At 33.3% G+C, this 23,519-nt stretch overlaps 3 protein-coding genes across 9 annotated transcripts in view; 2 read left to right on the top strand and 1 right to left on the bottom strand.

Moving 5' to 3' along the window:
- LOC107486920 (uncharacterized) overlaps nt 1–1,178 on the bottom strand; it is an 8,507-nt gene extending 7,329 nt beyond the window's left edge. Inside the window, exon 1 of the mRNA XM_016107492.3 lies at nt 823–1,178. Coding sequence (XP_015962978.1) covers nt 823–1,021 — 199 coding nt within the window. The 5' untranslated portion in view covers nt 1,022–1,178. The remainder of the gene's footprint in view (nt 1–822) is intronic.
- Nucleotides 1,179–2,461: 1,283 nt separating this feature from the next.
- LOC107486921 (protein PLASTID MOVEMENT IMPAIRED 2) lies at nt 2,462–4,948 on the top strand. Of its 2 annotated transcripts, XM_016107493.3 has the most exons (3): nt 2,462–2,600; nt 2,810–2,920; nt 3,042–4,948. In XM_016107493.3, the coding sequence occupies exons 2-3, from the start codon at nt 2,816–2,818 to the stop codon at nt 4,803–4,805; spliced, it is 1,869 nt and encodes a 622-aa protein (XP_015962979.1). In that variant the 5' UTR covers nt 2,462–2,600; nt 2,810–2,815; the 3' UTR covers nt 4,806–4,948. The 2 variants fall into 2 exon arrangements, with proteins under 2 accessions (XP_015962979.1, XP_052115936.1); XM_052259976.1 differs by lacking the exon at nt 2,462–2,600 and having other exon boundaries at nt 2,644–2,920.
- A 1,479-nt stretch (nt 4,949–6,427) lies between these two features.
- LOC107486923 (putative lipid phosphate phosphatase 3, chloroplastic) lies at nt 6,428–10,164 on the top strand. Of its 6 annotated transcripts, none has more exons than XM_052260918.1 (10): nt 6,445–6,542; nt 7,379–7,425; nt 7,529–7,626; nt 8,055–8,279; nt 8,367–8,454; nt 8,538–8,647; nt 8,780–8,870; nt 8,966–9,154; nt 9,281–9,340; nt 9,734–10,164. In XM_052260918.1, the coding sequence occupies exons 3-10, from the start codon at nt 7,552–7,554 to the stop codon at nt 9,925–9,927; spliced, it is 1,032 nt and encodes a 343-aa protein (XP_052116878.1). In that variant the 5' UTR covers nt 6,445–6,542; nt 7,379–7,425; nt 7,529–7,551; the 3' UTR covers nt 9,928–10,164. The 6 variants fall into 6 exon arrangements, with proteins under 6 accessions (XP_020997006.1, XP_052116878.1, XP_052116879.1 ...); XM_052260919.1 differs by lacking the exon at nt 6,445–6,542 and adding an exon at nt 6,555–6,834; XM_021141347.2 differs by having other exon boundaries at nt 6,428–6,542; nt 7,379–7,626.
- The last annotated feature ends 13,355 nt before the right edge of the window (nt 10,165–23,519 follow it).

The raw sequence follows: 23,519 nt of genomic DNA, 5'->3' as shown, positions 1-23,519 counted from the left end.
CTATGCACTGTCCTTCCCAGTTTGCTATTTTATTTCTACCCAATAGAAGCCGGATATTTCTTCTATTCTTTTACATATAAAAGGCAGAATCTATGAAAGTATACATTCCCTGCATCACTTATCACTTATCAGGATTGCTTTTGTAATTTCTGTGTTGCATAACTCGTTCCTTTATCAAGCTGTATACAATGCTTCTCTAGTACTGCTCTGCTGTTCTTTCTCACAAATTAAATAGGGAAATAGTCAAAAGAGAACCCCGGGAATAGGACCCCTGGCACATGCTTTTTTGCCCCTTGTAAAATCTCACCGAGGACACAACAGTCACTGCTCCATAGCGCAAAGGAAACTGATACTGAACCTTATGTGAATCAGTTAGCTTAAGAAAAATCTTCAGTCGGGTACTTTCAGAAACAGAGAACTCATTTTTTTACTATTAGTATTCGAAGCTTCAATGCCAACAGTTTCCACATCACTCAACATTAGTTTAGCAGCAAAATCCAGCATGTTAATTTAACTTCTGTTCGATTTCGCACCTCAAATCAAATTCTTTTCCCACCAAAAAGTATATCCTAGAGTTCAGAATTACTACATTTATCTAAATGTACGGTACGATAAGTCAACCTGTTAGTTAGTTAGTTAAAGAAGTTAGTTATTGTAACTGAATTTTCGGAGTTCCAGCTGCATTCACTAGTCACTACTAAGTCAAAAGTCAAGATCAACACACATTTCACTCTCTGCTAACATTTCAGAAAAAAAAACAATGGAGAAATTAGGGATTCAGAAGCTGAATTTGAGATCGAATCAGAATTTGAGAAGGTATACCTCGGAGAGAATTGAGGCGGGAGATTTGATCGGGAGGGAAGAGGGAGGAATCGGAGAAGAACTGCTTGAGGCGGATTGCGTGGTGGTCGCGGCCGTCTTCGAGAAGCTCGTGGAGGAGCTCGAACGCCGTGAGAAGGTAGTTCTCTTCCAAGAGGAAGTTGACAACGCAGTTGCACAGCGACGATCTCTCCACGTCCATTTTAGTTTCCTCCTAATGTACTCGGAAATCTCAGATGAGAAAATTTAACGGTTTCTGATGAGAGAAGCCATTGATTAAGCGAAGAAGGTAAGAGATCTATGCGTTGAGCTGAGTTGAGTTGAGTCCCGGTGAATCTTCAAATGTCTGCGAAGTCGGTAACATCTCACATGACTTTTGCTTCCTTCGCGGTCCTTTTTTTACTATTTTACTATCACAATTAAATTCCAATTTTTTTTTTTTACTGATTATTATGGTTTAAAAATTGTTGTTTAGGTTTAAAAATAAGAGGAAAATTCCACTTATTTTTCTGCTGGACAAATATAATTCATCACAATTTTCTTCTAATTGTTTAACTCCTAGTATTGTATTCATGTATTTATCATCATACATAGGTATAAAATTTCATAATTGTTCTAAGAATTTAATTTTGTGATATTTTATATAAATTAATTTTATATACATTTAATTATGTAATATTATATTAATAAAAATAATTATTTTTTATATTAACTGCTTGAATGTAATTATAGAAGTAGAACTGTAAAAACTTTTTTTTTGTCAGAACGTTTTTCATATTTTGAATGGTTTTAACTTTTAAGTCTTTAGATGAAGACAAAAGCAGTGACTTTTAAATAGCCGGATAGCCCAATCCACCTTGTGTTATTATTGCAAACTGCAAAGGGCCCCTCCTTTTTTTTTCTTAATATAAATGCATGGCCACATTGGTCCTTCTTTTTTTTTTCTTATTATAAATGCATGGCCACATTGGTTGTCACATGTAGAAGACTCAATTTAATAGATCCGTATTTGAAGATGTGGATTATCCTTAAGCCATAAGATTCCTTTGTGGTAAAGCCATGGTTTTTCCTTAACGACAAGACAACTTTAGAAAATGTCACAAGTCTTCTGCCCAAATGGAAAGCCTCATCAAAAAGACAAAAAACATAGTCATCTTAATTCTTAATCAGTTCTTGTTGTATGACTTGTCTGGTTTTCACAAGACAATTACTCTCAAATTAAGTTCACAGTTTTGGTCCAAAGTTGATAAATTTACATAAATTTCAAGAGTTAGAATGAAGTCTTGAGTTTGATAAATAAGTTTGTTGTACAGAGCAAACATTTTGCATGCTCTATTTGATCCATGATTTGATTGTTCTCTTTCTTGTTGGAAGACAAATCAATAAGACAATAACATTCTTCAAGATATCTGAAATAGTAAACATCAGAAAGTTATATATTTTACATAACAAAAGCATTGGTTGGCACAAGTTTTCAGTTTTTAAGTGAAGGGACTCTTTACTATTATAAAACCAGACAAAACTAGTGAAAGTGAAATCTAGGTGGTCCCTAGAACAAAAATTAATGACTCTGTAAAACGTGTAATGGAATTTTGGAAAAATCTAAATAGAAATTAAATAATCATAAATGGATAGGTAGCGATATGTCCAATACCAGCCAGTCATTGAAACTCCCTCCATCTTATGCCATCTTGCATCCATTATTCTTTTTGTATTTGAGCTTAGAAATTCTTCACAAAAATTTGATTTTTGTTTCAGCAGATTCTAAGAAACAGAATCAGGTATGGCATATGATTCCCTTTGTGATGTTTTACTACTCTAGTACATAAATGTGACATAGTAGAATGTTCAGATAGCAGAAATTAAAGACACCAAAAAAGAAAACTTTTGCTTTATGTTGGGGGTTGGAATTTCTAATAAATGCTACTGCATTATAGTGATCTGAATTATATAAACCTTTCAGTTTTGGATTTGCATTTTTTTTTTTCAGCTCTAGATGGATGGCACAAGGCTTGGTAATAGAAGAGGAGCTGGATCAGTTAAAGATGCAGTTAACTTGTATGATGAAAGGCTTGCTGGTACTGATAATGCTCCTTCATTGGTATGTTTAGAATTTATAACACAATATACTAAATTAAAAGTTAAAACCTCTCTTCATGTTGTTTGATTAAAGTTTAATATGTTGTAACTTGTTTTTTTTGTTTCCATCACGTGTTTCTCAGAAGCCACCTTCAAGAACAAGAGAGCTACACAAAGTGAAAAACGATATTGGCCGGTATAAAGAGAGCAGATGGACAGCAGAATCTGCGAAAGCTCGGGCAGAATCCGAGCTTTCTAATGCGAAGAAGACAGTGAAAAGTCTGTCTTCTTTGATCGAGGAATCGAGTAACAAGGCGAAGATGCAAATGAGAGACATAGCAACACTAGAGAGGAGGAGAAAGAACCAAGATGGTGCATTGGTTGTAAAAAGGAATGAGCATCATGAGTATGCTAATGTGATGAGAGAGTTGGAATGTGTTAAGAGGGATTTATTCAAGCTTAAGCTTGATGTGGCTTCTGTGTTGGAGCAGAAGTCCAGAGCCGAGAAAGAATTCGAGGAATCAAGCTCCAAGATGATGAATTGTTCAAGAACTGCAGAAGGGCTTAGGAAGGAGATTGAGGAAGCCAATGAAGAGCAAGTTCTTGCTGAAATTGCAAGGATTGAAGCCTTGAAAGAGTTGGAAGAAATTGAAGCACAAAGAAGAAAGGAAGCGAATGAGCATGAGGCGAAATTGGAAAGCATGAGGAAGAAAATGAAGCAGGCCATTGAAGAGATAGAGGAATCCAAAGAGCTTGAAAAGAAATTAGCTGTGACTATGTCAGATGTTGAACTCTTGCAGAATGAGTTGAACTCAGTTAAAGAAAATGAGAAGAGGGCTAAAGGAGATGAAGGTATTAAGCAATTTGAAGCAGGTTTCGCGAAGGAAGAGGAATCAGAAGGCACTGCTATGATGTCACAAAATATAAAAGAAGAATTGGAAGCAGCAAAGAAAGAACTGGCTTTGATTAAAGAAGAAGGTTTTCAGTTTATGGTGTCTATGGATGTCATAAGAAATGAGTTGAATCATGTCACAGCCGAGACGGTTCGCTTAAAGAAGGAAGAAGGAAAAGTTGATTCAACAGTTCTTAATCTGAATTCCAAGTTCTTAAGAGCAAAATCTAAACTAGAATCTGTGTCTGCAGCTGAACAGAAGGCCAAATCCATACTCATGAGTCTAACACATACCCTTGATAATCTCAAGACTGAACGGGACGATGCAAAGAAGGAAAAGGATCTGATAAGTCAAGAGGTTACAGCCACCAGTGCAGAGATACAAAAGATTGAGTCTGAGATTGACATCACTGAGGAAAGATTGCGAGACGCCATGCAAGAGCTAGAAGTAGCAAAAACTTCAGAGGCTTTAGCCTTAGAGAAGCTGAAGACACTTGCTGAGAACACAATGAGAGAAAGAGCTTCATCATCACAGCATGGTTCTGTGATTACTATCTCAAAATTTGAGTATGAGTACTTAACCAATCACGCCTCTGCGGCCGAGGAAATTGCTGATAAGAAAGTAGAGGCAGCTCAGGCATGGATTGAAGCTTTCAAGGCCAGTGAGAGAGAAATACTAATGAAAACAAAAATAGCTCAGAAAGAACTTAAGGAGACCAAATTGATGGAAAAGCAAGCAGAAGAGAAGTTTCTTGCAAGAAGGGTTAGTAGTGAAGAGTTTGAGAATTGGCCAAGGAAACGTGAAAGAAGTAATTCCAAGAACTTCCAGAGAGCCATGTCTAGAAGGAGCTTCAAATCCAATGGCAGCATAACTCCTGCCAGGAGAATGAAGTTTCAAAAGTCCTCTTCGCCGGCTGCGACTCGGCTTGTTAGTCCTTTCCCGGTTAAGACTAGAAAGAAGGTAATCCCAAATTTTGCCAAGTTTTTCAGAGGCAAGAAGAACACTAGGACATGAAAAGCAAAATAAGAAAAATAGGACTCTTGTATTTTATAACTGCTGAAATTTTGCAGCAGAGAAGAGTTTGAGGCCAACATTTCTAAATTCTAATAGTGTTAACCATATAATTGATTCCTATCATGGAACTAAGTTTTCCTTTCTTTTCCTACCTCTTTAATCTTGTGATTTTATTTTCTTTATTTCCCTTAACCCTTTCAAGTTTTCTTGGCTTACTATTACACTTTAGGAATAAAATAAGTAATAGTCAAGATGAAAGTGTGGCATCATTTGGTCCTAGACTCTTTGAGCTAGGAAAAGTAGAAACCATTATCATTTTGTTTCGAAATCTATATGATTAAAACTATGGCGGATAAAATCATTTGAAGTAAAATTTAGAGTTAAATATTCAAAGTTCTGTTGACACTATAATTGGCCACCATTTGACATCTATAATCCCAAATTCAGTGAGCTCATTTATAACCAACTCAATAGAGGCTTCATGGATCGAAGCTTCTGCAATTTAGAGTAAAATAAAGCGCTCTATCATGCAGCAACAAAGAGACAAATAAACCTTAAAATTCCTACAAACAAGTAATATACAAGAATATATCTCAGTTTGGTAATTAGGGCAGAATAAAAATAAAAAATAGGTTTTCGGGAATTTATATAATTTTGGTCTCCAACTTAAAGAAAAAATAGTGTGAAATAATTTTATATTTTCTTGTCTCTAATTTGTGTCATTTCCTTATGGATTTTTTTATGTTATAGTTTAAAAATAATTAATGTCTGAAAGACTGAAATAGTATTCAATATGAACACTTTTGTTAACAAAAATAGACACAATAAACAATATAAATTTTTAGACAGTACTAAGACATTTTACTTTTATAATTATTTTATCACCACAAAATTAAATTTGTCTAAAATAAAAAATTGATAAATTAGAGAGAGAAAGAGAGATAGAGAGATATTTTGAGATTTTAAGATTTTTTAACGAATTTTAAAGTTATGTCACTATCAATTTTTTTTATTATACAATAAAAATTAAAATCCTCTAAATTTAAACAGTTGGTAGAATAAAAAAATATATTTATAGCAAAAAAAATTCATAATTATTTTAAGAAGAGTGCTAAAGGACTAGCAAGTTTTATGATTTGTAGTCATTATTAATATTTTTAATAGTATGAGATTATATCTAATAGTGTGAGATTATTCGTTTTTTCTCTTACTCATTAAGTACGGACCAAATTTTAATAAAAATACTGATATCCTAAATTTTCTTCTATCTTAAATAGATTAATCAAACTCATACAATACTTAATAAAAATTATAAATTAAAGAATATATAATTAGAAATTTAGATTAATCAAAATGAGAAAAGTTTATAAAACAAAGAGATAAAAAATTAATGACCCTTAGATTTTTGACTTTACAAATCTACAACACTTTTAAGAGGTGAAAAGTGTAATCGACTTCACATGAAGTTGATAACTGTTAAATGATTTAATTGATTTGATTAAATTTTCATCTAACGACTTTAACTATTTCAGCTACACCTAAGTTTTACCCTTTTAAGATTATCCTAAAATTGATTATGGTTTTCTATTGGAACTTAAGAAGCTTCCTTTTGTTGCAAAATGTTAGTTAAGATACAGCCCTATAATGTAGGGGACCAATCCAATCTGAATCTGAGTATGAGTTCCACAAATACAGAGAGAAGTCTAAGTGTCTAACCCATTCCTTCAATTCACAAAGGTAAGTAATTAAATTAAAGAAACCAAACGGTGCCTTTGAATCTCTGCTCTGCTGCATCATAATTATCCTCTTTCTAACTCTCCTATTTTTCCGTGTGTAAACAAAAAAATTTAAATTTTAAAACTTTAATTGAAATTCGATACCCCTTTATTCTCTGAAACTGCTACAACTCCTCTTTCTCTTTCTCTTTCTCTCCGTCTAAGAGTTCTTTGATTTTTGGTTACTTCACACAATGGCCTTGTCGGATTTCATAGCCTTCTTTCGTTTTCAGTATCTTACAACCCGCCTTCAGGTCCGTACACGCTAAAGTTCTTCACTTTTTATCTTAATATCAATTGGGTATAGTAGAAATGTCAACTTTTTGCGAAAAAAATTCGCCCTTTATTATATAATCATTTTGTTTTTAACTTTTTATGAGTTTTGAATGCATGTTTGGAATGAAATTCACTTTGATTTATATTCATTTCCATTTGAAATCTATGCATTTTGAATCCAGGTTAACTCAATTTAGTTTGAAATCACTCATTGGCTTTACCTCATAACATCCTTTTGATTTTTTTTTTTTCTGTATCTTTCATGAGAATTGTGATTCATTTACGGGTAGCAGGCTATGTTAATCTGTTTTGATTGGATTGGCTTAACTTTGAAGCTTACAGTTGTGTATTGAATTTAATTGGATTATCTTGTTTTGTGGTGATTTTATGGAATTCCTGAACCAAATTGGTGTTTAAGACTTCTCTTTGAGTGTGCTTACTGTTTTTGATGGAGACGTGCTATTGCATATGGGTCTGGAGACACTGCCATTCGTGCTGAATTAAACTGATTCAAACTTTCAGGAATATTTGAGATGCTCTGTGTGCTATACACATAGAGGGTTTGCCAGGTTCTTAAACCACAGAAAATTTTTTAAGTGTAGCAAAGCAAATCACAGTATTTTTTTTGCAACATTTTGCCCCCTGAAATTGCTTTCTTCGGGGTTTACCTAGGAGGCTAGGATTTATCAAGCAGGATGCCGCGGATCTCTGCTGCGGCTGGGGCTCACTTTTCATCCGTTAATTTACCATTGATAGACACAAATGGAGAGGTATACAATTTAGCTAAGATTTTGTTGAATAGCTAAAGAAGATTCTTCAGTCTTAGCCACTAAGACAGGCTTTGAAAAAGATATATAGAGTGCTTTTAACATGTGTCTATGTTCTTATGCAAGTAGTTCTGTCAGATGGATTGATGTACAATCTAAGTTTCTACCTTCTAATAATCATTTAGGGTGTGTTTGGTAAAAATGAGACGAAAATTTCATGGATGACCTCCATTTGTTAGTTGTGTTGCCCTTGTATAAAGTGTATGAAGATATACAGTGTAACAATGCAAAATTTTAAGGGACAATTAAATTTGGTTGTCTGCTTTTGTTGTATAGACATGATGAACATCTATTGGTGTGTATTAAACAAACACTTGATAGTTTAGCTTCGGCGTTCTTCTGATGAACAATCGCGATTTTGTTTGCTCTAGGAACTCAGAGTGAGGGAAGTCCAGCTTGGTTCACATACTGTGAGTTCTCATGGATACGCAGTTGCGAGAACACACAAGCATGATTGGCTCATCCTCTTGCTCCTTGTGTTGATTGTGGCCATCCTGGACATTATCCATCCTTTCTATCGCTATGTCGGGAAGGATATGATGACTGACCTCAAATATCCACTCAAGAGTAATACAGTTCCTGTTTGGGCGGTTCCTGTAAGTTTAAAGCTTAACATTACACATTTTTCTTGAATACACATGCTAACAAGGCTACATTGTTATTCATTATCTTGGCATGGTTAGTTATATGCAGTTTTATTGCCTATGGTGATCTTTCTTGTTGTCTATATCCGAAGGAGAGATGTCTATGATCTTCACCATGCCATACTAGGTATTAATTTTTGAACTACACTGATTTATTAAATTCCTTAGAAACAGCTAGAGCCAATGATAGGAAATCGTTTGCTTCTGCAGGTCTGTTATTCTCCATTTTGGTAACAGCAGTAATCACTGACGCGATAAAGGACGCAGTAGGTCGACCTCGACCAGACTTCTTTTGGCGATGTTTCCCAGACGGAAAGGATGTATGTCCTTCTTGAATTTTAGGTCTTAAGTGATTGTTTTGGTGAATGGTTTTCCACTTCAACACGAGTAAATCTATAGCATCCACCAATTCTTTATGGCTGCTGTATCTCTGATAAACAGCTTCTTGTTAGGTTTATGATACTTTGGGAAATGTAGTATGCCATGGTGACAAGAACATCATAAAGGAAGGGCATAAGAGCTTCCCAAGTGGCCATACTTCATGTATGTAGAATTGTGAATAGTGGAAAAAGTATAACTCCATTCAAATAATTTTCTGAAATTCAGTTCATTGTTGTTGTTGTTGTTTATTTTTTCAGGGTCATTTGCTGGTCTAGGGTTCTTATCATTGTACTTATCTGGGAAAATAAAAGCATTTGATCGCGCAGGCCATGTAGCGAAACTTTGCCTTGTTTTTCTACCTCTACTTTTTGCGTCGCTCGTTGGTATTTCTCGAGTTGATGATTATTGGCACCACTGGGAGGATGTGTTTGCCGGAGGTCTTCTAGGTATATCAATAGTTATAATGATCAGTAGCTTAACTATGCATCTTAAGTTTACCAAAAAAGAGATGAAAATGCTACTTACAACTGTTGGTGCCTGCCTTGACTCTCTCTGAATGATTCTTATTTCAGGGCTTATAGTAGCTACATTTTGCTATTTGCAGTTTTTTCCCCCTCCTTATCATTCTGAAGGTATTGCATTCAGTGCATATTTTTATGATTTATAATATAATAATTCGCTTGTGTCTGCTCGCATATGTACATTTTTTTCCTTTCTTAATGATAGCATATAAGGTGACAACTCAATGCAGTTGTCTTCACGGGAACTTGATAGTTAAAAACCGTTAGATGATTTCACATGTTAGACTAAATTGTCATCTAACAATTCCCAACTATCAACATCACACGAAGACAACTGTATGCGAGTTTTCACTAGCATATAATAGATGTCAATTGATCTATGTAACCAAATTAGACAACTAAAATGAAAAATGCATTATTGTTACAGTCAAATTAGACAACTAAAATTTATATCTTTTATGAAGCAAATAATCAACCACCTGATATGATGTTTTTATTGTGCAGGATGGGGACCTTATGCTTATTTTAAGATGTTGGAAGAAGCAGGAGGTGTGACACAAGCTCATAGTGCTCAAAATGTTGGTCAACAAGGCCAGTCAACAGAGTCTCAGGCTGAGAACAACCATGGGTGTATGGGTTTAACTTTAGCACGGAATCATAGCTCAACATTCAATGACATTGAATCTGGAACAAGATAGATTAACCACTTTGTAAATCAGATCCTACTAGTAACTACATCCTAGAATCTTACCACTTACACTAATTCAGTTGTGCTGAATCTTAATTAGTTTTCTACTCGATAGTCACTAGTAATTACCTTGTATTTCGTTAGAAACTTGAAGGGAACAATTGTTTGAACCAAATTGATCATTAATTTAGTTAGCAATATATGTTTCCTATTTATTTAGGCCAAAATAAATTTATCATTAATACTATGCATTTTGAGTTTTGACTAATAAAATTCAATTTTTTTTAAGCCAAAGTCCAATTCAATTCAATTAAAAAGTGAACAAAGATTGATGGCATTTCAATGGGATAAACAAATATTCCAATTTAACAATTCAATAGCATAATTAAGCAGAATAAAAATTCATAAGAACAAGTTACTACTACTTGGTGAAGAAAAAGTTGAAAATTGCAATAACGTGGAAAAACAATAATCATATCATATCTGAATAACAATGGTTTTGTTGGAATCTTCAAATTTTTTCTTAGACTTTCTAGACTTACGAGTTTGGAAATCAAAGTTGTAACCAATCCCTTGCCCGAACCCGAACCCGAATCCAACACCACAACCCATTCCAAGACCGAAAACTAACCTAAGGTGGTTGAATGGCCAGCCACCGTAACCGAATCCACCGACCAAACCGAATCCTAAGCCAGCACCGCACCCGACACCAGCACCAAAGCCAGGACCCAACACCAACGTCTGAGACTTGCTGTTGTTGTTGTTACCGAGGAACTTGGAAACTGGGAATTGACCTTGTTGCCCTTTGTTATCGTTGGTATTCCAAGTCCAGAAGGAGTCATTGTCAGCTTTGGTTTTCATCGTAACTAACTCACTCCCTCCCGGTGGCTGCGTAGCTGAAAATAGATAACACTTCGTTCCAAGTTCTAACTACTTCGTATGTTTTCCAATTTCTAAGATTGTTTTTTTTTTGGTTTTACATTATGAAGCCATGGGCTATAATTTGGGCCTAATATGTCCGTGGACTATAATTTGGGCCTAATATGGGCCTATTTGTGTTCTCCAGTTTGTAATACTTCCTTACGCACAGGAAGAGTTCTTTTTTTTTATATTTGTTGTGGTTATTAATTCTACTATAATTTATATTTATTTATTTAAATTTTTAGAATACGTATTACATGTTTTTTTTATATTGGATTAATATTTAAACTAATATTAATTTTATTATATCATTTTTTATCTTTTTTCACTAGTTTTCATATATAGAGAGAAATGAGGATGATTAAAGAGAAAGATTTAACAATAGTAACCTAAGGTATAAGCCTTTGAACAAAAACTACATATTGACTGAAAACAAAAAAAAAAAAGAGTGACATTTTTAATAGAAATTCTTCTTTGCATCCTTGCATGTTTCTATGGATAACTTATTGTAACAGCTCAGACCACCAGCTAGCACGATATTGTTTGCTTTGGCACACAAGGCTTCACGGTTTTGTCTTTGACGATAGGGATGATAGTCGAACTCATCCACACTCACTCGTCAAAACGCGTCATGCTAGGGAGAGGTATCCACACCCTTATAAGGCATGCTTCGTTCTCCTCCCCAACCGATGTGGGCCTTACAATCCACCCCCCTAAGGGAGCCCAGCACCCTCGCTGGCACATCGATCCGGGCTCTGACTCTGATACCATCTGTAACAGTCCAGACCACCCGCTAGCACGATATTGTCTGCTTTGGCACACAAGACCTCACGGTTTTGCCTTTGCGATAGGGATGCTAGCCGAAGCCCCCCACACTCACTCGTCAAAACGCGACATGCTAGGGAGAGGTATCCACACCCTTTATAAGGCATGCTTCGTTCTCCTTCCCAACCGATGTGGGCCTTACAATCCACCCCCCTAAGGGAGCCCAGCGCATTCGCTGGCACATCGATCCAGGTTCTGGCTCTGATACCATTTGTAACAGTCCAGACCACCCGCTAACACGATATTGTCCACTTTGGCACACAAGGCCTCACAGTTTTGTCTTTGACGATAGGGATGATAGCCGAAACCCCCACACTCACTCGTCAAAATGCGTCATGCTAGGCAGAGGTATCCACCCCTTATAAGGCATGCTTCGTTCTCCCCCCTAACCGATGTGGGCCTTACACCCAGCGCCCTCGCTGGCACATCGATCCGGGCTTTGGCTCTGATACCATCTGTAACAGCCCAGACCACCCGCTAGCACGATATTGTCTGCTTTGGCACACAAGGCCTCACGGTTTTGGAGTCACATTTGATTCTTTGATATTTACTTCAGTGTTATTATTCTGTTCAGATGGTGTACACTCTTCCAACTACATTGGCTTAGGATCATCTTGTAATACTTCTCTTCTTCCTTCAGCTCTATCAGTCAGACCAACCTCACTTTCATTGCACAGGTCAAGAACAATATTCAAATTATCTTCATTCAACTGCTTGGGTTCCTTTGGCTCCTTTACACCAGAAGGTTGTAATTTTGTTTCGACATCAGTACGGTTGTCTTTTTTTTACTTCTTTACTTTAGATGGAATGCCTTCTAAGGATGCATCAGTTCCAATCTCCATTTTTTCAAGCGTAGGCTTGCTCATGCTGATATCTTTAGAGACTATACCATCTTCATAAACTTCCTCTTCAACACCCCCTTAAATGTTGGAAGGATATGCTTCTGCATCTTTCCTGAATGAGGTCAAATGTGTCTCATGAGAATTTGATGATCTCTTCTTCCCTTTCTTCTGCGTAACATCAGCATCATGAATCAAAGATCTCTTACTTTTCTTCTGCTTATTTGTAGCACGTACAGGTTCAAAAGCCTCTTTCATTGACTTAGTACCAATGCCAATTGTCGCGTTATTATTGTTGAATTCTGTGCTGATGCTCCTTTAGAACTTCACTTTCAATGATTACTTCTTTAGATGCATTTAAGGAAGGGTCTGCCATAACCTCAATCTCCCTTTGAACAGTAATATTGCCTGGCCTAAAAATAGAAGCATCATATTCCGGAGGCCTTGTGTGCCAAAGCGGACAATATCGTGCTAGGGGGTGGTCTGGGCTGTTACAGATGGTATCACACCCAGAACCCGGATCGATGTGCCAGCGAGGGCGCTGGGCTCCCTTAGGGGGTGGATTGTAAGGCCCACATCGGTTGGGGAGGAGAACGAAGCATGCTTTATAAGGGTGTGGATACCTCTCCCTTGCATGACGCATTTTGACGAGTGAGTGTGGGGGGCTTCGGCTAGCATCCCTATCGTCAAAGGCAAAATCGTGAGGCCTTGTGTGCCAAAGCGGAATATATCGTGCTAGCCGAAGGCCCCCACACTCACTCGTCAAAACGCGTCATGCTAGGGAGAGGTATCCACACCCTTATAAGGCATGCTTCGTTCTCCTCCCCAATCGATGTGGGCCTTACAATCCACCTCCCTAAGGGAGCCAAGCGTCCTCGCTGGCACATCGATCCGAGTTCTAGCTCTGATACCATCTGTAACAGCCCAGACCACCCACTAGCACGATATTGTCCGCTTTGGAACACAAGGCCTCATGGTTTTGTCTTTGACGATAGGGATGATAGCCGAAGCCCCCACACTCACTCGTCAAAACGCGTCATGCTAGGGAGAGGTATCCACCCCTTATAAGGCATGCTTCGTTCTCCTTCCCAACCGATGTGGGCCATACACCCAGCGCCCTCGCTGGCACATCGATCCGGGCTCTGGCTCTGATACCATATGTAACAGCCCAGACCACCCGCTAGCACGATATTGTCCGCTTTGGCACACAAGGCCTCACGGTTTTGGAGTCACATTTGATTCTTTGATATTTGCTTCAGTCTTATTGTTCTGTTCAGATGGTGTACACTCTTCCAACTGCATTGGCTTAGGATCATCTTGTAATACTTCTCTTTTTACTTCAGCTCTATCAGTCAGACCAACCTCACTTTCATTGCACAGGTCAAGAATAATATTCAAATTATCTTCATTCAACTGCTTGGGTTCCTTTGGCTCCTTTACACCAGAAGGTTGTAATTTTGTTTCGACATCAGTACGGTTGTGTTTTTTTTTTTACTTCTTTACTTTAGATGGAATGCCTTCTAAGGATGCATCAGTTCCAATCTCTATTTTTTCAAGCGTAGGTTTGCTCATGCTGATATCTTTAGAGACTATACCATCTTCATAAACTTTCTCTTCAACACCCCCTTGAATGTTGGAAGGATATGCTTCTGCATCTTTCCTGAATGAAGTCAAATGTGTCTCATGAGAATTTGATGATCTCTTCTTCCCTTTCTTCTGCATAACATCAGCTTCATGAATCAAAGATCTCTTACTTTTCTTTTGCTTATTTGTAGCACGTACAGGTTCAGAAGCCTCTTTCATTGACTCAGTACCAATGCCAATTGTCGCGTTATTATTATTGAATTCTGTGCTGATGCTCCTTTAGAACTTCACTTTCAATGATTACTTCTTTAGTTGCATTTAAGGAAGGGTCTGCCATAACCTCAATCTCCCTTTGAACAGTATCATTGCCTGGCCTAAAAATAGAAGCATCATATTCCAGAGGCCTTGTGTTCCAAAGTGGACAATATCGTGCTAGGGTGTGGTCTGAGCTGTTACAAATGGTATCAGAGCCAGAACCCGGATCGATGTGCCAGCGAGGGCGCTAGGCTCCCTTAGTGGGTGGATTGTAAGGCCCACATCGATTGGGGAGGAGAACGAAGCATGCCTTATAAGGGTGTGGATACATCTCCCTAGCATGACGCATTTTGGCGAGTGAGTGTGGGGGGGCTTCGGCTAGCATCCCTATCGTCAAAGGCAAAACTGTGAGGCCTTGTCTGCCAAAGCGGACAATATCGTGCTAGCGGGTGGTCTGGGCTGTTACAGATGGTATCAGAGCCAGAGTCCGGATCGATATGCCAGCGATGGCGCTGGGCTCCCTTAGGGGTGGATTGTAAGGCCCACATCGGTTGGGGAGGAGAACGAAGCATGCCATATAATGGTGTGGATACCTCTCCCTAGCATGACGCGTTTTGACGAGTGAGTGTGGGAGATTTCGGCTAGCATCCCTATCGTCAAAGACAAAACCGTGAGGCCTTGTGTTCCAAAGCGGACAATATCGTGCTAGCGGGTGGTCTGGACTGTTACAGATGGTATCCGAGCCAGAGCCCGGATCAATGTGTCTGCGAGGGCGCTGGGCTCCCTTAGGGAGTGGATTGTAAGGCCCACATCGGTTGGGGAGGAGAACGAAGCATGCCTTATAAGGGTGTGGATACCTCTCTCTAGCATGACGCATTTTGACGAGTGAGTGTGGGGTGTTTTGGCTATCATCCCTATCGTTAAAGGCAAAACCGTGAGGTCTTGTGTGTCAAAGCGGACAATATCGTTCTAACGGGTGGTCTGAGCTATTACAGATGGTATAAGAGCCAAAACCCGGATCGATGTGCCAGCGAGGGCGCTGGGCTCCCTTAGGGGGGTGGATTGTAAGGCCCACATCGGTTGGGGAGGAGAACGAAGCATGCCTTATAAGAGTGTGAATACCTTTCCCTAGCATGACGCGTTTTGACGAGTGAGTGTGGGGGGTTTCGGCTAGCATCCTTATCATCAAAGACAAAACCGTGAGGCCTTGTGTGCCAAAGTGGACAATATCGTGCTAGCGGGTGGTCTAGGCTGTTACACTTATCAAAGAGAAAAGCTTAAAATAATAATAATAATAATAATAATAATAAGAGATATTAAATGGTAATAAGAAAACAAGGTAACTAAAAGACTCTTCTTCTTCTTTCATTTTATTAAACTCTTCATATTTACATAGAATATTAAACTAAATCGAAACAAGCGAAATTATATCACTATTGCTATATAAAACAAACTACGACTAATAGCGGTTAATAATGGGTCCTATAATAATCAAAGTGTATATACAAAGAATAACCATAAATTAAACCTAGCTAGATAATTAAGAAGAAGAATAAGATGAATATTTTAACTATGGGTAGAGCCACCACCGCCGCCACTACCACCACCACCCCCGCATCGAGTAATGGCACAGCAATCACAGTTGTAACGGTTGGCAGGAGGACCTAGTCTATAAAGCGGTTAAAAAGAAGGCTTGGAAAGTATTGGAGGATAAGAACACTTCCAAAGCTTAGATGGATAATTAGATCACCTTTGAAGATGTTGACTAAGCTTAAGAATGCTTATATGAACTTCATGTTAAGGTTAGCCGGCAACATAGGATCATTGAACACTCACAATAATATTGTTGTGTTTGGTGGGAAAAAGATACCAAAACCTTGTCAATTTTTTATGCGTTTTTCTGGTGATGCTTTTGAAGCAAGGCTTATATATGAAATTTCTAAGACCTTGGTCGCTTCTCATGAATTAAATCCCATGTAATAATTGTCAATTTTGTAATACTCTTCTTTCTTTTCTGTTTTTTTTAGTTTAATTTATATACAGAAGAAATTCAGGTATAGATAATTTTACGTAAAATTAATAGTTAAAAATTATTAAATAATAATTTAGTTAAATTATTTAACGACTTTTAACTATCAATTTCACATAAAATGGATAACACTTCGTTGCAAGTTCTAATTACTTCATTCATATGTTTTGCAATTTCTAATTTTTTTTCTTTATATTTTGCGAGAAAGTATAGAGAGCTAATGGAGTATCTGTACAATGTGTATAATAGGGTTTAGAGATGTTCGATTCAGTAGAATATCAGATGTTTATTATCTTTGGTATCTGGATTGTTATTTTGGATAGTATGGGTGTATTGTGTTTGAGAAATTAGTAGTATTTTATCTTAAATGTTCATTTTATAACTCATATTGAACCAAATAAATAGCCCATTATACATATTGTACAAATATTTCATTAGTTCTCTAACGGAATTCATTTTTTTTTTGTCGATGGATTGGACAACCCTCAATCCTAGGTACACAATATACCCACACACTCCTCACACACTTATCACATTTTTTTCCCTAATTACAACCGGTCGAATTTAAACCTCCAAATTTTGAGGTGAAGACGGGGAGATATGCCATGTGAACTAAGACTCATTCGCAACGGAATTTATATTTTGTTTTACACTATAAAGCCATGGGCTATAATTTGGGCCTAATATGTTCATGGGCTATAATTTGGGCCTAATATGGGAGAGTTTTTTTTTGTTTTTTTTATTTTATAGTTGTTGTGGTTATTAATTCTATTATAATTTAGAATAATTTATTTAAATTTTTAGAATACGCATTACATTACTTATACATGTTTTTTTCTCATATTGAATTAATATTTAAACTAATACTAACTAATTTTTTATTATATCACTTTTATTTTTTTTTCACTAAATATATTAGTCAGATTATTTTTCGACACTTACTTTAATAAAAATATTAAAATTATTTTTATATAAAAATTTTTGTTTAAAAATTAATAATTTTTTTTCTATTTACATAAACACTGCAAGACTTGTCAGTGTTGGGTGAACTGGCTAACGTCCAAGTGTTTAAACAAAAACTACATAATACATATTCACTGAAACAAAAACTACCAGAGGGACATTATTAATAGAAATTCTTCTATGGATAACAGGATAAATAATCAAAGACAAAAGCTAAAAAAAATAACAATAAAAGTAAGCTAAAAGAGGCTAAATGTAACATAGAAAATAAGCTAAATTAAAATACTCTTCTTCTTCTTTTATTTTATTAAACTTTTCATATTTACATAGAATATTAAACTAAATCAAAACAAGCCAAATTATAACATTACTACTATATGAAACAAATTACTACTAATAGCCGTTAATAATGGATCTTATAACAATCAAAGTGGATATATAAAGAATAACCATACACTTAGCTAGATAACTAAAGAAATAATTAAGAAGAAGATAATGATAAATAATTTAACCATGTGGAGGGGGGCCATGGCCACCACCACCACCACCACCCCTGCATTGAGTAATAAGATTGCAGCCACGTTTGTAACGGTTGGCAGGAGAACCCGGGCTACAATTCTTGGTGGTATTATTTTTTTTCGAACATGGAATTCCATTCCTCCTTATTGCACCGTTACCTATATCCTTGTCCGTTGATTCAAATATCTCCATGTTGCTCTTTGAATCCATCTCAAATTTCTTCTTTGCTTCCATGCACTCTTCTATTGTTGTTCCATTGCATGATGACCTAGGTATAGTCTTTGTCATCATGCGCATTCCGGTCACCGTCACCGTCATAGTGACCATGCAAGCCACGATAAGAACTAAGTGAAGTGAGTAGTTTTTGTTGGCCATTGTATTATTATTGATTTATTAGTAGAAATAAAGATTAAGAATATTGTTGACCAAGTGTGACAAAATTATCATGCCTAATATCGATATTTATAGTAAAATATTGATGTGTGAAAATTGTATATCGAAATTTTATTATTAATTTGAGATACATTTTTTTTGTTATGGATATGTATGTATAAAAATCACAACTCACCAAGAATGAGATAATCGAGATTATCTTAATTAAATTCTAGGAAGTTAAATTCAAGTTATTTCTTAATTCACATATTTTACCGTAGATTAAAATTAATCTTGATATATATAATTATAGTAGGTGACCACTCAGATAAAGATGCCTATTTCAATTTTTATTAAAAATGTTTTTATATTGTGTTTTAATTGTTTTTTGCATAATTTATTCGGTGTTTTTCATCACATATTATTAAATTTCTCAAAAGATTATCTTTTCAAAAACAATAAAAAATATTTAATTTGGACTAAAACAAAAAAGATAATAAATTAACTATTAAATTTTTTATTAAATTATTTATTTATATTATAGATTAAGATTTGTAAGATCCCAAATTTTGAAAATTAAATAATAAATTATTTATGATTTATTTTATTTATTCGAAAGCATATTTTCAGAAATTTTTGTATTAATTGAGTACTTTTAATTATTGATTTAAAGCTTTAGTGACTTAAAAACAATGAGAATTTTATATGCGCTAATTTGAATAATTAGATTTTGAACTTTATTAATTTTAAAGAAAATTAATTTGATTATCTCTAATTATTGAATTAGAGTCTTTATTTGAAAAATAAATTGTAAGCTGATAATTAAATAGTAAATAAGGAAAACAGGTCAGTAACGTCTTACTTTTGGTACGATCATAATGTGCTGAAAATTAGGATGTTACATTATGATATCAGAGCAGTTAATTCCTGTTAGAGACTTGAGAATGGACTGACTATGCTTTATTGCATACTCTGAGTGTCTGTCATGTTTAGTGACTTGTTCTGATAACAAGAATTTAGATTTGATATGCATGACTGTCTGATGATTAATGCTGTTAGTCTACCATTGCATACCTCATGGTATTAGGTCTGCCCAACTTAATACTAATGATTTATGTATATGATAGTACTAATGGGTTATCATAGACGAAATAGAAGTAATAAGTAAACGTAAATCACAGGGTTTGGGAACGTTAGAAGTTAAGTTACGTTTTAGGGGATACTTCGTTTCAACATATAATTCTTATTCGTGCCAACGTGGTTTGATGTCAACTCTTCCTTGATTGTTTGCAGTAAAATTTGTTGTTTCGAACTTCCCTCTTAAGAAGTGCTTTGAATTACTTCTGACCATATCTTGTCATTCATAAGATATGATTTCTTTCACATTTGAACAAAACTGAACGTGCCAAACTTTTCAGTTTCTTTTTTTATGTTTTTGAAAGTGAAATTGATGCAAATTTTTTCTATCTTATATCAATTTTTGAGGACGAAAATTTTTATAAGTGAGATAGGATGTAAGACTCCAGATTTTAAAAATTAAATAATAAATTATTTATTATTTATTTTATTTATTCGAAAGCATATTTTCAGAAATTTTTGTATTAATTGAGTACTTTTAATTATTGATTTAAAGCTTTAGTGACTTAAAAACAATGAGAATTTTATATGTGTTAATTTGAATAATTAGATTTTGAACTTTATTTTATAATTTTAAAGAAAATTAATTTGATTATCTCTAATTATTGAATTAGAGTCTTTATTTGAAAAATAAATTATAAGTTGATAATTAAATAGTAAATAAGGAAAACAAGTCAGTAACGCTTTGCTTTTGGTATGATCATGACGTGCTGAAAGTTAGGGTGTTAAAAGATTCACTAATTTAAATTTTCTTTTCATTTTTATATAAGCATTAGAAATAAATAATTTTTTTATAACTAAATGTAGTGTAACAAAATATATATAATATTAATTAGTTCTTAAAAAATTCTAAAAAAATAGTTTCATTCATTTTAGTAAAATAACTATTTATTAAAGTAGGCAAATTAATTATTTTCTTCTCATATACAGTTTTTTAAGACATAAAAGTAATTAATTAAGACATTGATTAAGATAATTAAAGTCACTATTTCATTAAATTTTAAATTTAAAGAAAAATCCTAGTTAATTTTGGTATAGAAATTTCGAATTTGAAAACATTGATAAAAATTATGTTGAATTTTGATTTATTTGATTCTCATTTAAATTAATCACTACATAAGTTAAAGTTCTATTTTGAAGTTATATTCGAGCTTTAATATGATTTTTAAAGTTTCAATTTACTTAGTTTGATTTTTAACTTAGATATCTGTGACTCATATTATGGTTTTAAGTATTTAGTTGAAAAAAAATTAAGGTAAAAAAAATCAATTGTCACATCAAATAGTCGTTAGAATGTGTAATGTAGCAATCGTTAGTCCATCTCAGAATGTCGTTAACGATTTTGTGAGACAGTAACAAAAATAAGATTAGGAATCGATGTGAGTTATAACTATTATGTTGGGAGACTAAATTGAGTAAATCAAATTTTTTGAAATTAGATTGAAATATAGTTGTAAGAACCGAACCAGTGATCGAACCGGTCAAGCTACTGGTTTACTGGTTTATTGATTCAACCGATAAATCACTGGTTGAACCGATAAAACCGGTCTCACGTAAATATAAAATATAAAATAGTTAAAAACTTAAAATTAAAATTTGAAATACATATCTTCACTAACATTTTATGAAGAATCAAGTATCAACATCTAAAAATAACTAATATAAAAAAACTATAAAATTTTAATACTACTATAGTATCTTATTTTGACACAATAAAAAATAATTAATTCACAAAGCCTATCATCTGACTATAATATCAGTAGATTTTAACACTAATATCAAAACAAATAACCTTAATCACAATACTAGTAATAAAATATATCAAGTAAATTAATAAATTTTTAGTGAAATTTATATTTATATTAATAATGGTATATAATTAAAATATAATTAATTTTAAAAATAGAAAAAATATTAAATTAAATTAGATATTTATGTATACTATATAATTAGTATTTGTCAAATATAATACTTAGAAGTGCAATAGCTAAGTGACAAGTAGAGGTTGTTTTTGCTCCAAGGTTCTTCAAGACCTGGTGGAGACATTTTAAAAAAATTTTCAAGCAGACCGGTTCGGTTAGACCGATTTGCACCGGTTCTCATTGGTTTAATCTGGTTCTGATTGGTTCACACCGGTTTTCTTTCTTAAACGGTCCAAGGAGTAAACTGAACTGGATTAAGGTTCGATTCACTAATTTTTCGGTCGAATCAATCCGTCCGGTTCGGTTTTTACAACTATGGATTGAAATACGAACATAATTTCAGAGACCAATAACTGTTATCTCTTTGTTGACAATTAAGTTGTTTTAATGGTAATTAAGATCTAATAATGGTTTATAATAAAAGAAGCATTCTTTTGCAACAATGAACCTATAGTAGTAGTTAGGGATTTTCATAGATTAGATCATATCCATAAATTCACAATATTTATCCGTATTCGATCTGTAATTTGTGGATATGATCTGATCTATAAGATGATTAGATTGGATCGAATCGGATCCACACTCTAATCAGATAGAAGTAAATATGTTTAAAAAAGTAAACAAAAAAATTATTGACTTCTTTTATAAAAATAAAATTTTTTAATATTTTTTATTTTATGAATATATTTGATATTTGATCCAAACATAAAAAATACGAATATCGAATTTGATCTAACGAGTTTAGTGCGGATTGGATCAAAATTTTAGCTATATCCCATATGTAAACACCCCTAACAATAATAACTAAAAAATTATAATGATTATATTTTTAACTAAGAGGAAGTGCTAAAAAAAAATACTAAATACAAGAACATTTAATCAAATATTAAAAAAAAATTTACTTTAAAACAGTTGGACTTTTTTTGCTCGTATATATATATATGTAATAATAATAATAATATGATAATTGTTTTATATATCACACAAATATAAACTTTTTTTCTATGATCTTAAGAAAGATTTTGTAAGTCCCTAACCTTGTTATCGATTTTTGTAGTGTTAGCCCTCATATTATCAATTTAATTCATATATAATTCGAATGATAAATTATTTGGTCATGGAGGAAACAAAATTCATTTCAATAGTTTATTTAACATTTAGTAGAATAAAAATAAATTTTATTAGAATAAATTTTAATACGAGTTTAATATTTTTATTCATCATAAAATATTTATAGAATTACTCCTAGATAAATTTTGGAAAAAAGAAAAAAAACATGATTTTTAATTTTATTTTTAAATAAACTTTATTTTTAATTTTAAAATAAATTTTAATTTTATTTTTAATAATATTAATTTTTTATCATATATAATTATTCAATTATTTTTTAATCATATATAAATAAATTACTCTTAATAAGATTTTTTTGTATTATTTAATTACCTTTTTTAAAAAATAATTAATTATTAAAATAATTAAACTTTTCACAAAAAAATAATAAAAAATTATGAACAAAAAAATTAACCATCATGATAATTTTTTGTATTTTTATTCATATTTTAATTATAAACATAAATATAATTTGATTATATTATTTATAAAATGTGACTATAGATATAGATAAAATTTAGTTATATTACTTATATATAGTTTCATTGTATTGCTTATATTATATATAGTTTCATTGTATTGTATTGCTTATAAATTTAGATTAGAATTATGACAATAGAATTGTTCTTATATTTTTATATGTGTGACTAATTGGTGGTGTTAAAACATTACGCTTAATTATAAATAAGGTTTATAATTTAAAAAATCAAAGACTCAATTAGAAAGATACGAAAAAAAAATGATGTTAAAATATCTAACTCTTTAAAATAAAAATATTCGAAATTCAATTAAGAATTATTTAAAATTTAAACTCAATAAAAATTTATATTTAATGTGTTTTGTATTAAATATATTTAATAACCTATTATATCATATTAGTTGAAATTAGCTTTTATAATGTTAATTTTCTAATAATACTTTATTAGAAAAAACTATTTTTTTAGAATTTTTTAAAAATTAATTAATATTATATATATTTTGTTACACTACATCTTGTTATAAAAAATTTATTTATTTCTAATACTTATATTAAAAATAAAAACAAAATTTAAATTAGTAAATTTTAATCTATAATATAATAATAATATAGTAATTATTTTATATATTATATGAATAAAAATTAATA

The sequence above is a fragment of the Arachis duranensis genome, chromosome 4 (assembly GCF_000817695.3).
Source record: "Arachis duranensis cultivar V14167 chromosome 4, aradu.V14167.gnm2.J7QH, whole genome shotgun sequence".
Taxonomy (NCBI): domain Eukaryota; kingdom Viridiplantae; phylum Streptophyta; class Magnoliopsida; order Fabales; family Fabaceae; genus Arachis; species Arachis duranensis.
Note: the sequence above shows the minus strand (reverse complement) of the source record. Positions and strands in the feature narration are given on the sequence as shown.